Source organism: Vidua macroura, chromosome 4, assembly GCF_024509145.1.
Source record: "Vidua macroura isolate BioBank_ID:100142 chromosome 4, ASM2450914v1, whole genome shotgun sequence".
Taxonomy (NCBI): Eukaryota; Metazoa; Chordata; class Aves; order Passeriformes; family Viduidae; genus Vidua; species Vidua macroura.
In genome coordinates this window covers 67,225,891-67,238,444 of record NC_071574.1, presented here as the reverse complement: position 1 = coordinate 67,238,444, position 12,554 = coordinate 67,225,891, and the positions used below count along the sequence as shown (strand labels likewise).

The 12,554-nt window shown below is 45.0% G+C and overlaps 1 protein-coding gene across 9 annotated transcripts in view; it reads right to left on the bottom strand.

Annotated features, from left to right (window-relative positions):
• The window catches only part of CTBP1 (C-terminal binding protein 1), a 234,096-nt gene that overhangs the window by 54,144 nt on the left and 167,398 nt on the right, over positions 1 to 12,554 (bottom strand). For 2 of the 9 annotated variants that reach the window (XM_053975020.1, XM_053975017.1), the window contains exon 1: positions 11,044 to 11,251. The exons of 5 other annotated variants lie outside the window; for them this stretch is intronic. Coding sequence is in view for 1 of the 4 variants with exons in the window: in XM_053975017.1 (XP_053830992.1) it covers positions 11,044 to 11,083 (40 nt within the window). In the remaining 3 variants the exon portion in view is untranslated. Of the gene's footprint in view, positions 1 to 10,523; positions 10,546 to 11,043; positions 11,253 to 12,554 lie in introns of those variants that run through there. 2 more of the 9 variants (XM_053975018.1, XM_053975025.1) reach the window with 2 other exon arrangements.

Below are 12,554 nucleotides of genomic sequence, written 5' to 3'. Positions count from 1 at the left end.
GACACTGTCAATGCCATCACTAACAATGTCCCAAGTGCCACATCTACAGGTCTTTTAAGTATCTCCAAGGACAGTGCCTCTCCCACTGCCCTGGGCAGCCTGTTTAAATGCTTGACAACCCTTTCTGTGAAGAAATTTTTCCTAATATCCAGTCTAAACCTCATAATGGAGGTGTAAAGGTAAGTAAGGTCTCAACTGAGCCTCCTTTTCTCCAGAATAAACAACTGGACACACTTCAGCACCTCAACGTATTTTTTGTAGTGAGGGGCCCACAGAAACACAAGACTCAAGGAGTGGCCTCACCAGTGCTGAGTACAGAGGGACAATCAGTGCCCTGGTCCTGCTGGCCACACTACTGCTGATATAGCCCAGGATGCCGCTGGCCTTCTTGGCCACCTGGCAACATGGTGGCTCATGTTCAGCCACTCTTGACCAGAACCCCCAGGTCCTTTTTCACTGGACACTTTCCACCCACTCTGCCCACAGCTTGGAGCTGCAGGGGGTTGTTGTGACCCAAGGGCAGGACTTGGCACTTGGCCTTCTTGAACCTCAGACTCATTGATCCATCCTGCCCAGATCCATCTGCAGAGCCCTCGTGTCCTCCAGCAGGTCAACACTCACACTCAACTCAGTGTCATCTGAGGACTTGCAGAGAATGCCCTCAATGCCCTCACCCAGGTCATCAATAAGAATATTAAATGGAACTCAAGAGAACCAAGCACAGTAACTGTGGACTTGAGAAGACCCCAACAAAAAATGAGCAAAAATCCCCTTTCTGTTTTAAACAGAAGGCATTTTTCTTGCTCTTTTCCATCTGGCATTTCAAGTAGCTGTCTTTACTTAACAGTCATCTTGAAGTTTTTAATAAGTTGTACAATGTGCAAACTCAAACTGAAAGAAATTATTCCTTACTTCTCCTCTTCCAAAGTTCAACTGTTAAGTAAAAATAGCTTCCAATCATGTCTCTGCTTTGCATCCCAGCAAGGGTACTCAGTGCTGGCACACCATCCCCACATTCCAGTGCACAGCACATGGAGCTGCAGCCTCCCCACTCACCAGTACTCGGCTGATTCATTTGCACGCGTGTCCTGTCAAGCTAATTGGCAAAATACAACTTCCCCATTCAAATATACAGGAGGGGTTTTTGCTGTTTGAAGAGGAAGAGCTTTAATGGTGGAAATTATATTTTTGATTTGGAGAAAGCAAGCCCTTCAGTCACAGTGGAATGTTTTGCACAGCACTGTGCTCAGTCAAGCCACAGGTTGTGTTTTAATAAGCGCATTTACCTTAAGCCAGTTCACAAATGAAAGCTCGCTGCCTCCCAAACTGTTTCCCGTGTGGTCAAAGAAGACACAAAAAAGATTGACCAAGCACCTACTCAGAGCACCATTAACTAAAGAATCTGACTCTAATTTGCTGCCATTTCCAACAGATCCCAGAGTGCTTTCCCAGGTAAGCTCATCCATCATCTGCATGCACAGAACGCACAAAATACACAGAGAAATTAAGTGAGTTACCCCAGGTCACTTCTGAGGCTTCTCACAAATGTGACAGAACCACCATGAGCATCTGGGCCATTCCACAGCCACTTGGGACATCTGCTACCACTGCCATCTCTGCTCCCCTCTCTCTTCCATTCCCCTGGCAATAATTAGACCACATTTGCCCTGAAAGTCAGTACCTGCACTTGACTTCAGTACTCAACTAAGATTTTTAGTAACCAGAAACTTCTACAACAAAGAAAACAAACAAACAAACAAAAAACAACAACAACAAAAAAAAAAGGCAAAAAACACCCCAAACAAACGAACAACTTCAGGAAGGTGATTCAGTTCTCATGTAGGGCATTAAATTCCTAACACAGGTCCTTCAGTGATGTTCCTTTTATAGAGAGGCACAAATCCCACACAAAGCAGCTGTATTTATGCTCAAGTGTGCTTCAAAACTAGAACACACATGCCTAACAATGTCATTGCAAAGTACAAAGCAATTTGGTTTTCCTGATTCCAATATCTTAATGCAAATGTGAAATAAGCTCAGTACACTTAGTCCCATTTTACTTACTTAAAAAAGAGTTCAAACAGGCTTGCACGACCTTAACTAACTTGATTTAAAATCATACTTAAGTAAATGCAAGCCATTTCCCAGGTATTACATGGCTTATTCATGGACTACGTCTCTCACTATGCACTCCTGTGATCAAAGACATCTTAGATGTAACAGGTGAGGTTATTTACTGGTTATAAAAACCACCACTGTTTAATATTCTTTTTAGAATTAGTCTTCTAAAATGAAAACTAATTTTTATTAATTCTCTTTGAAAAACTGAGGGAGAAGTAGATGATTTTGACATCAATTTTCTTGCACAAAAAAAGAAAAATCCCCTTCTGCCAATAAATCTTTAGGGCACTTCAATAGCTGCTGGAATTGTGTAAATACTTCAGAATATTCATCATTTCTATGAGAGCGTATCCCCAGGACAGCAAAAAACCCCAAATTCCATTTTCAGTTTCTTGGGAGTTCTTTTTCCCCTTGACTATGGGTCTCAGAAAATAGTTTCTATTTCTGTATTTGTTAACAGATTTTTTTAATGTATTTTTTTTAAACAAAGCCACAAAGCTCAGAAAAATCACTAACAGAATTTAACAGACTTAAAAAACAGTTCAGATGGAAGATGGTAGCAAAGTTATGAAAATCAATGCAAAACTGCAATGTTCACAGTACTTCAAGTTCTCAATTACTGGCTCCATGCAAGACACTCTTTTGTACTTTCTTAATTCAGAGGACTAAGAAAATAAGACTCATGATTTTGGAGAGTTCCCATAATCCTGAGCCTTTCCACTGAGTGGCAGAACTCGTTCCTCAACTGCAAGTAAGGAAACAAACCAATCTTTGAACATTTTGGTAGAAGTGTTATCCTGCAAAAACTCAGGTTTAGTGTGGAAGATGCAGCCAGAATCCTTTCGATTTGTGAGCCCACTCCAACTCCCATCATTACCAACCAGAAGCTGAATACTTCAATGTCCTGCAGGATCTAAATCTGCTAAGACAGGAAAAGTTGTACGTGCAGCTTGCTGTTCTCCTAATTCCTACTAAAAACCTTTTCTATTTCCTTCTCCAAGATGATTCTCACTGCTAAATACACAATGCTGGTTTTAAATTTTAGATGGCTGCAGGGTGGTCACGAGACAAATGCCAAGAGTATTTGCACACCTCTCTATTTACAATAAGAAGGAAAATCATCTGGAATCAAGGATTCAAAGCACAAGATCTTTCGAACAAAGACATGCTAAGAGAAACCCTTGAACAGAAGTCTGCCAAATACAAACAACATTCATAATAACCAGACACAAAAGGCAATGTGTTGTGAAATCCTTCAAAACCATACAATACTATAGGAATTAAGTAAACTTAAAAAACTGCCCTGCAATACTCTCGTCATAGCTAATTTGTGATTTCCTGTACGCTCAGTACTAACAGCACAATGGAGCCTCTATTGTGGGCCTCCTCCCACAAGCTTTTAAAAAATGCAAGACATTCTTTTTATCTAGACTGGCGTGGCTAAAATACATCGAGCTCTACATAGATAAAAGGTCATTTCAGATGCTGCTTCTGCTCATAAAAATAAAAAATAAAAATGTGCTGCCTGGTGGTGCTGAGTTTAAAGTTCACAAAGGAGCACTGTTGTGGTGGCTAAACTGTGACCATGGATCTCAGGCAGGGCAGATGAAGGAAACCACTTTGGTTTTAGGGCAACAAGAGAAAATTCCACATTGAGAACTCTCTGCAAATTCAACACAATTCAAATCAGCTTTGAGAGTCTCGCAGAAGCTGAAAAAAATGAATGAAAATTTGACAGAATTCATGGGATAAAGCAACTGCATTATTCACTGCAAATCTTGATTGAGGGTGAAGGTAGTAAGTCCTTTAGGTGCAAGTAATTAGTTTATGGAGGTACTATAAATTGATATTGCATACTTTTTAATCTTAAATGATCCTGAAAGCTAACACAAGCCAACCAAAAGGAACAAGACTTTCTGGTCATAGCAGAAATGAAAGACAATAATCCTGGCACAGGACAGGCTGGGAAAAAAGCACAACCAGCACAGACAGACTTCCAGTATGCAGGAGAGAATTTGGTGGGGATGCAAAATAAAACATAAAATGCTGCAGTGACTTTGATCAGTACCTTAATGACCTTTCTTAGTCAAAAAATAATGTGTTAAAATGGAATTAGCTGCCCAGTTCCAGTCAGCATGGGAACACACACATACAATACTGAATTACTCAAGATCACTTCTCAGTAACCCTGATTATATGAATGGGAAAATCAACTACATGAGAAAGGCTGTGATACACATTAATACTGTTCACTGAAGCACCAGACACACATTAAGATGGTTGGTAGACCACAAATGTGAAAACGCTCATTACCCGGTTGAAAATAAACAGTTTAACATATCTGGTACAACACATTAAAGTGAAAAAATATTAAAGTATCAGTTTAAGAGTTTGGAGACTGGTTTGTGGTTATCTCTGCTAAACACTTTTGTCCTGCATGACTCTGCAAAGACTGAAGCTATGCACTCAGCAAGAGACAAACTGGCTGCAACCATCAAATGAAATTTGACTCATCTGGGAATTTTGATGAAGTGCTCCACACCACTGTTTCTGCTAAGCCATACATTTTCCTTGCAGGATTGAGAGTGCTGCAAATATGCAAAAAGCAACATCAATTTTGGACTGTTTGGCTTAAAATAGAAGGTTAATTCTGAAAATCCATATTCAGGTAAAAATACCACAGAAGCTGATGGAAACTTTGCAATTATAAATTAAAGGTACAGGGATCTGCATCAATGGCACAGTCATTACCGTCTGTCAGCCCCCAGCAGCACCTCTTGCTGACTGTAAGTCTGACTAAGAGCTGCCTGGGGCAGTTCTCTCTTCCTACAAACCCTCCTGCACATCAGCCCAATCCAACTGGAGAGCACACATCCTGATACAGCTCCTTTCTGGCTCATTCTCCCAACTTCTGACTCACCCAAGTGCTATGATGACATTTTGCAGAGTGAAAAAAATCTATGTGTAGCAGCAGATGATGAAAATCCCCTGCAGTGCTGCTTCTCTCCTGGCTCTTTTCTGAGCTCTGCCTGGCCACTGCACTGTCCGAGCACGCTGCAGGACAGCCCCTGGCCATTCCTCTGCCTGGCCGGGCACACAGGGCTTCCTGGCACATGGTGCATGCTCCTGCCAGAGGACAGGAACACAGCTTGATGGGAATGCAGCAGGGATAGCCTTGGAGACTCCTACTTGCCATTCCTGCTGTCATCACATAGCAGCCATGGGCTAATTTTCCTATTGATTGTGTTTGGAGGGTGGGAGAGAAGAACAATTTGCCACATGGCAGCAGCAACAGAAGTGAGCCCAGCTTCCAGAGGCCCTGCCATGAGCAAAACAGAAAGCAGGACCACTCTCTTCTGCTGCCCCCAGAGCTCAGCTTTCCTCAATCACTATCTGCTGTGGTTAGACCCTGCCCTGACTGCCCAACAACCTGTGGGTGAAGGCCTACATCCCTTCTGCACAAACCCAGACACATTCAGGTAGATGTGCACAACACTGGGCTGCCCACTGTGGTTTCTCCCACTATAGACATTTCTCACTTCAGAAGGTCACATGTGAACCAAGCACAGAAGGTCTCAAAGCAACACCTGCTCTGAAAGGCAGCAGAAGTTGTGCTCTTGCCATGTTCTGCATGATGGTGTGAGAATTCATTGCTATTAAAGCTTTCAGCACATCCTGCCAGGACAGAACTCCCACCCCCCCTCATCACAGGGTGTGCCTGTGTCCCACAGCAGAAGATAGAATCTATCAAAAAATACTGGTTCTGTTCAGGAAGACCGTAGAGCATATCCAACAATTCAGAGTTTGGATTGCATACAGGAATCTGGAACTGTGACTCAAGTCAAGTAAGAAATGTTTCCCTGCTTCTTTCCTTTTTTTTTTTTTTTTTTTTGTGAGTTGGCATCAGAGCTCCCCTAAATAGACCAAAAGGAGAGGAGGGGTAACGTGGTGAGCTCTGGCACACAGGCAGAAAGCGTGAACAACTTTCACTGCAGACTTATGTAACTTTGCTGGTGGTGACACAACTCGCTGAAGGGTGGCTTAGGCACAGATAAGGGACATCCACTGACCTGTAAATAGAACTATTAAAATGTGCCTTGAAATACCTCACGCAAAGCAAAATTATATAATCACATTGCCTTGTGCTTTAATACTGAAACAACAAAGGCTTCATATGCAACAGAAATGAAAGCTTTCTATTAATACCTCAACTTCAGAATTAGCTGAACAATTGTCCCCTGTCCCCAGGGCCAGCTTTTTCTGCTTTCTGCATAGGATCCCTTCTGGCTGACTACCCTGGAAGGTATGCTGCAAAGAAGTTCCACTAAAAGCCCCTTGAAAAAGGCAGGTATAAAAAAAAGATGAAAATGCAAGGATAAGCAACAGCCATCCAAAATAAATACCAGCATGAAACATACTATTGTATTAGCTACACTTAGTTCAAAGAAAAAAAAATTTAAAAAATCAAACAATGTCAATTTTCAATTCTGTTGATTAGAAACAAGCTGGATAATTAGTAAATAGAATAATAATATAGGAAACATGATATGTTTGAAATGAAGTGACAAAAATATTCCAGAAGAGAGAACAAGCTAATTCACAATCTTCCTCAAAAATTAATTTCTCATTCTGCTATAGCAAACATAAACACTTTGTTTTGCACATCAAAAAACAATTAACCTATTCATCTAACACAGATGTTTTCCAGGAAAGGTATTTTTGAGCAGGTTTTTTTTTTTGGGTTTTTTTTTTTGGTGTTGAATTTTATCTTGTGATTTTTTTTTTTAATTATTATTTCATTACTCCTGGAACACCCACAGGGGTAAAGGCCCAGGTTAAGGCAGGCATGCACCCCTGGGCTGTTTTCAGCAGGCAGAGCCTGCAGGTGGGGCTGGGGAATCCAGATTCAGATCCTCCCATCCCAACAAGCCACAGATTGCAGCTACCGAGTGGCACAAATTAGAGGAGCCCAGGGACTGCCTCCTGTTCCTCGAGGAACCAGACAGGTCTCTGGTCATCTTCAAAAACAATCTGAAGTTTTTACCCACTTCAACCACCAAACCAAAGCTGAACACCAAAGGGCCCCAAAAGCACCAAAAACTAGTCTAATGTGGGGACTCGCAGCGCCTTTTCCGTGTCATGAACAGTTTGGGATGCACCACCACATGAGGCCACGCACCAGTTTCAGTCAGTGAACACTCAGGTGCTCCCAGATTCCCAAAACACTCCTGATCACATTAATCATTTGGGGAGATGGGCTGAGGATTACTGTGCACTGGAAAAGATCCTGTCCTAATCACAGGTCAGAGATCCTAAACCACAACTGGAAGCGCTGCCGCGCTTCTCCGGTTCTCCCAGAGGAATACTGGTGAGGGAGCAAAGGGCTACGTTTCAGCAGGAAACGTTAATTTTAGATTTATCTGCAACGCATGTTTTCCTGATCATTTCGCAGATTTGAATGAATCATTGTCTTTGCTCCTGAGGCAATAAGGGAGAAAGACACCCAAAACTACAGCTGGGAATTTGTCTTCCCGAACAGTAAATCCATTGCTCCTCCGTCTGGGAGTGAGAAAGCACGTGCAGCTGAGGAACTAAGGCTAAAGGGCTCTGTAGTACAACTTTTATCCTCACCTTAAATTTTAGGACATGTATTAAAAGCGTAACTTCATCTCTACTCTCACACTAAATAAATAATTATGGGGCCAGGAGGTGAGGGAGCCTCAGAGGAGGCTGTTACACTGCTGCACTGCCAACTGCTCTGGGATTTGAAAGCTTGACACATGCTGGAGTATCACCTCATCAATGTTCCCAGCTGGCTTGGGAGGCAAAAGCCTGACTACTACTCTTAAAGGCAGGTCTCACACATGAGCAGCCAAGTGCTCCAGATAAGCTTCAAGAAATACAGTTATTACAAATGCATGGTACGTAAGTCAAAACAAAATGGCAACAAGAACTTTTAGCCCAAAACATCAGCACAGTTTCAAGTTTTAATTCTCTTATGTGAAATACCACTGTATTTCACATTAAAGAATTAAAGATCATGTTGCTTCTCAGCATCTTTGCTTAAAAAGACATTAAAATCTGTGCCTTTCTACACACTCACTGCTGTTCAAACTGTTTTCTGGTAAAATAAGCTTTTTTACTTTGTTTTTTCATATTTACAGTATTCACATAAAACAAGGTACTTTGGGAGAATGTCAGGTTTTTTTTCCCAAAGGGGATGACCCAGCCTAGTCAGTGATCTGTGAGCCAGTAGATGTTCTTATTTTATAACGAGGGATTGACTTTATGTTTCAAAACGTTGGCAAGTGCACTGCTGTATCTGTATGATAGCACTTCACAGTGTGCAGCCCAATCCTAATCTCTCGGATCACACTTTTGGCTAAGAGCTGCAACCCACTCTGTTTACACTGCAAATAAAACAACAGCTCTCAGAAACAGAGAGATTAATAAATTGAAGGATCACACATTTCTAACAAAGGGCAGACACTATTTTATATTTATGATTCAGAAGGACAAGTCAAGAGGTAACCAAACTGAGAAGCATAAGGGCACCTGCAATTTGTTTTATCATGCTACCAGAACTCCACAGGATGACGAAGTATCACAGCATATACAATATTTACCATGAGGAGCTTTCTACACGCAGTGTGCTCGGAAGCTGCACGCTCCAGCTATTCCTTAACTACATATGGCAACACTCAACTGCAAAATTCACAAAGGTGACTGGAGTAGTTTCATTTCAAAATAGCAGTTTCATTGACTAAACTCTTCTACTGAGCATGACTACAGCAGTTCTCAGGATCATTACGATTTTATTTGCCAGTTCAGCAATGAAATAACACATTCCCTGATGGAGAAACACTGAATCTGTGTTATTGGGGGGGGGGAGGGTATGGGGGTGCGTGTTTACAGAAGAACAGAGAACACACCATTGACTCTGCATCAATTTACACCCTCAATGCCATCAAACAAACACAGAGAAGCTAAATTCATGTACCAAGTATTATTCTATATTAACAATGACAAAAATGAGGGAACAATTTAACTCTCCCACTTTCATCTGTTTATGAATTGCAATCACTTCAAAAATACCCATTTCTTGTTCAGGCTGGAAAAGAGGCAGGTTGGGGGCAGAGGGTTGTTTGTTTCCTTTTGGTTTGAGATACACCAGTGAATTGCCAATGGGCAAAATATTTTGTCACTACCTCACTCTGGGGATGGCTGACATAATAATAAACTGAAGAGGATGCTATCTGTCAAACATTAAGGAATTCCAATATTGAAATCTTGCTGCCTTTGGGGGTCAATAAAGAGCAACATTATAAAAGACACTAAAGTTAGCAGTTTGGGCTGCTAATTTTACACGCCTGCTTCACCAACGCACAGCTAAAAATAGATAAAACAGATAAGAGCACAGAACAAAGAGATGCACTGGACAATTATCTTTCTGCTAGCAGTCTAATTTATACTCAGCTGTTTAACCCTTCTTATTCATAAAAGAAACAGATTTTCAAAGTATTATTTAATGCAATCTCAACATGGAATTATTAAAGAATGTTTTATTTTTCTTAGTATTTTCTTGCTCCCGTCCTATTGGGACAGAATAATGAGATTTAAAATATATTAATAAGGGCATCAGGCTACTTGCCAAGGGGCTCGAATACTAAATAAGAAGATTTACATCTTTTAAGACCCTGGAGGAGGAATCAGTGCCATGCTCTTAAAACACGCACACACATGGCAAATATGACAGTTAATTTTAATTCACTGGAAAAGAAAGTACACACTCACTTCAGTTTATTAGGCCTCATTATTTTCAATGAGGCTAAAGGGATGATTATCTTTAGCTGCTCCAACGTGGCCTAAAAGCAAACATTCTTCCTGATAAGGACAACACTTACTAAAATATAAGGCATCGTGAAATTGTTCAATTTAAGTTACAACAGGTGAAATTTTAAAAACCAGCACTGCTAACAATGTTTTCTACCATCATGCTATCCAGCTCGGTTCTATGACTTAAATCCTGACTTTTGAATTTAATTTTTAGAGGAAAACAAAGCAGCATAGCAGTCTGACTCATATCTACACTGTAAACAGGCTTATTCTAGGCTTTGTAGCCTTCTTTTGGTAACATTTGCTTACAAAATGATAACGTTTATAAACAGAATCGACATTCTGTCTCCTTATGTCTGGGGGCAGGAAAAAAAAAAACACCTTCAGATTAACATGACAATTTATGCCCGGCAATTCTGGAGGCATCACCCTGTGCATATTATTCATGTTACCTTAAAAGCAACAGAATAAACGCATGCTTAAAAAGAAAAAAGAAAAAAAAAAAAAAAAAAAAGCGGGGGAAAGAAAGCAACAGAGAAATTGAGATTTAGGGTGAAGAGCCTTACCTCTGACACACAACCCGTCCGCAGCTCTGCCAAAACCATCCCACCAGCCAGGCCTTAAACACTTTTTTACAGCAATAAAACGCCGCTTTTAAACTTCCTGTTTACCCAAACACCGACCCAGCTTTCCCGCAGCTCGGAGCCGGCACCGCTCGCCCCACGAGCGAGAGGGGGGACCCAAGACCCCAAAGCTCCCCTGGGGGTCCCAGCACCCCGAAGCCCTCCCGGGCGCAGCTTTAGCGCCCTTCGAGTTTGGTACTTCGGGACGACTCGCACCCCCCGCCCCTCCGCCTCTCGTTTTTTTATTTCCCTTTATGTTTTTACCCAACCTCAAAAAGCAGCCACCGGGCAAAGTTGCGCCGGCGCTGCGGCCGCCAGGGCAGCCCCGCTGCCCGCGGCGGGGCCCGGAGCGGCGGTGACGGGCACACAAAGCGCGGCGGCGGCGGCCGCTCGTGTGTGTCCCCCCCCCTCCGCCCCGCTCCCCGCCCGCCCCGCACCGCGGCGAGCAGGCCGAATGGTTTACCTAGAGGCAAGCCCTTGTTCAGGAGGTGCGAACTTCCCATGGAGGCGCCGCGCTCCGTCCGCGCCCGCCGCGGGGAGGAGGAGGAGGACGATGAGGACGAGGAGGATGCCGGGGGGCAGCGCCGCTCGGAGCCGCCGCGGCAGCCGCGGCATATGGCGGCCGCTCCGTGGGCGCCCCCGAACTGAGCGGCGCCTCGGTGCGCGCCCCCGCCGCCGGGCGCGTCCCCGCCGCCGCCGCGCGCACGCGCGCCCGCCCGCCCCCGCGGGAGGGAGGGGCGGGGTGGGGCGGAGGGGGGGCGTGGGGGGGAGCGGCCGCCGCCGCCGCCGCCGCGCCCCCCAGGCTCGATCTCCTGGTTCTAGGCGGGCGCCGAGACGAACGAGACAGCGGGGCGGGCGAGCCTGCCTCGGCCGCGCGCAGCGAAACCGGGACCTGCCCTGGGACGCGATGTCGCCAGTGCTTTGTTTTGTTTTGTTTTGTTTTGTTCAAACTTCGGCAAAGTTAACGCCGGCTGCGTTCTCAGAGTCAAGGAATGGGTCATTTTGGGAGGGACCACAGTGGGTCATCGAGTCCAACCTCCCTGCTCAAACAAGGTTTTCCCAGAGCGCATGGCTCAGGATTGCATCCAGACGGGTCTGGAACTTCTTCAGGGAAGGAGACTCCACACCCTCTCTGGACAATGCATTCCGTATGCAGTCACTGCAAAGGAAAGAAGTTCCTCCGCAAGTTCAGGTGGAACTTCTGCCTATCGCTTTCTGCCCATTCCTGGCATCCCAAAACGTCAGCACCTCTGGTGTTTCGCTGTATTTGTGATTCGGCTAAGGCTTTTCCCTCACGAACTAACAGGAATGAAAACAAATAAAGTCATAACACTCTAATTTTGCCGCCGGTGAGGGTCAGTGCCTCCTGCAGCCTCCCTAAAGAGCCCCAGAACTAACCCCGCGGTGTCCGCAGGGTCGGCACCGCCGCGAGCGGGGCCGGCTCTTAGAAAAAGAGCAGCGAATTGCCCAAAGCCAATGAATCCAAGGCTGGCTTCTTCCCCGCGGGAATGCTCCCATCGCGCTCACGTACCCGCGGTGCTTCGGGATCACCCCCTGCCCGCCATGCCCTCCCCGCCCGAACAGCGGCGGCGGCGGCCGACGCAAACCAAAGTGGTGGCGGCGCCCCCGCGGCCGCTGGGTCGGCTGACGGCGGCCCCGCCCGGGCGCGGTGAGGGAGCGGCGGCCGCCATGGCCCCGCCGCCTGCTGCCCCGCGGCTTTTCTCTCCTCAGCGCCCGGAGCTCCGCTCCAGCCCTCCCAGAAACTTTCTACTGGCACAGCTGCCCGTTCCTCCTTCCCAGCCGCGGGCGGGAAGCGGAGCCGCGGCCGTTCGCTCATCCGTCCCCACCCACAGCCCAGCCCAGCCCGGCAGCGAACATCCCTTCTCTGGGTTTTTCCAGAAATAAAACAATTGTTTCCTGTCAGCAAACGGCCCCGGCATCCCTCAGGGACCCGGACCCTCTCGGATAAAGACA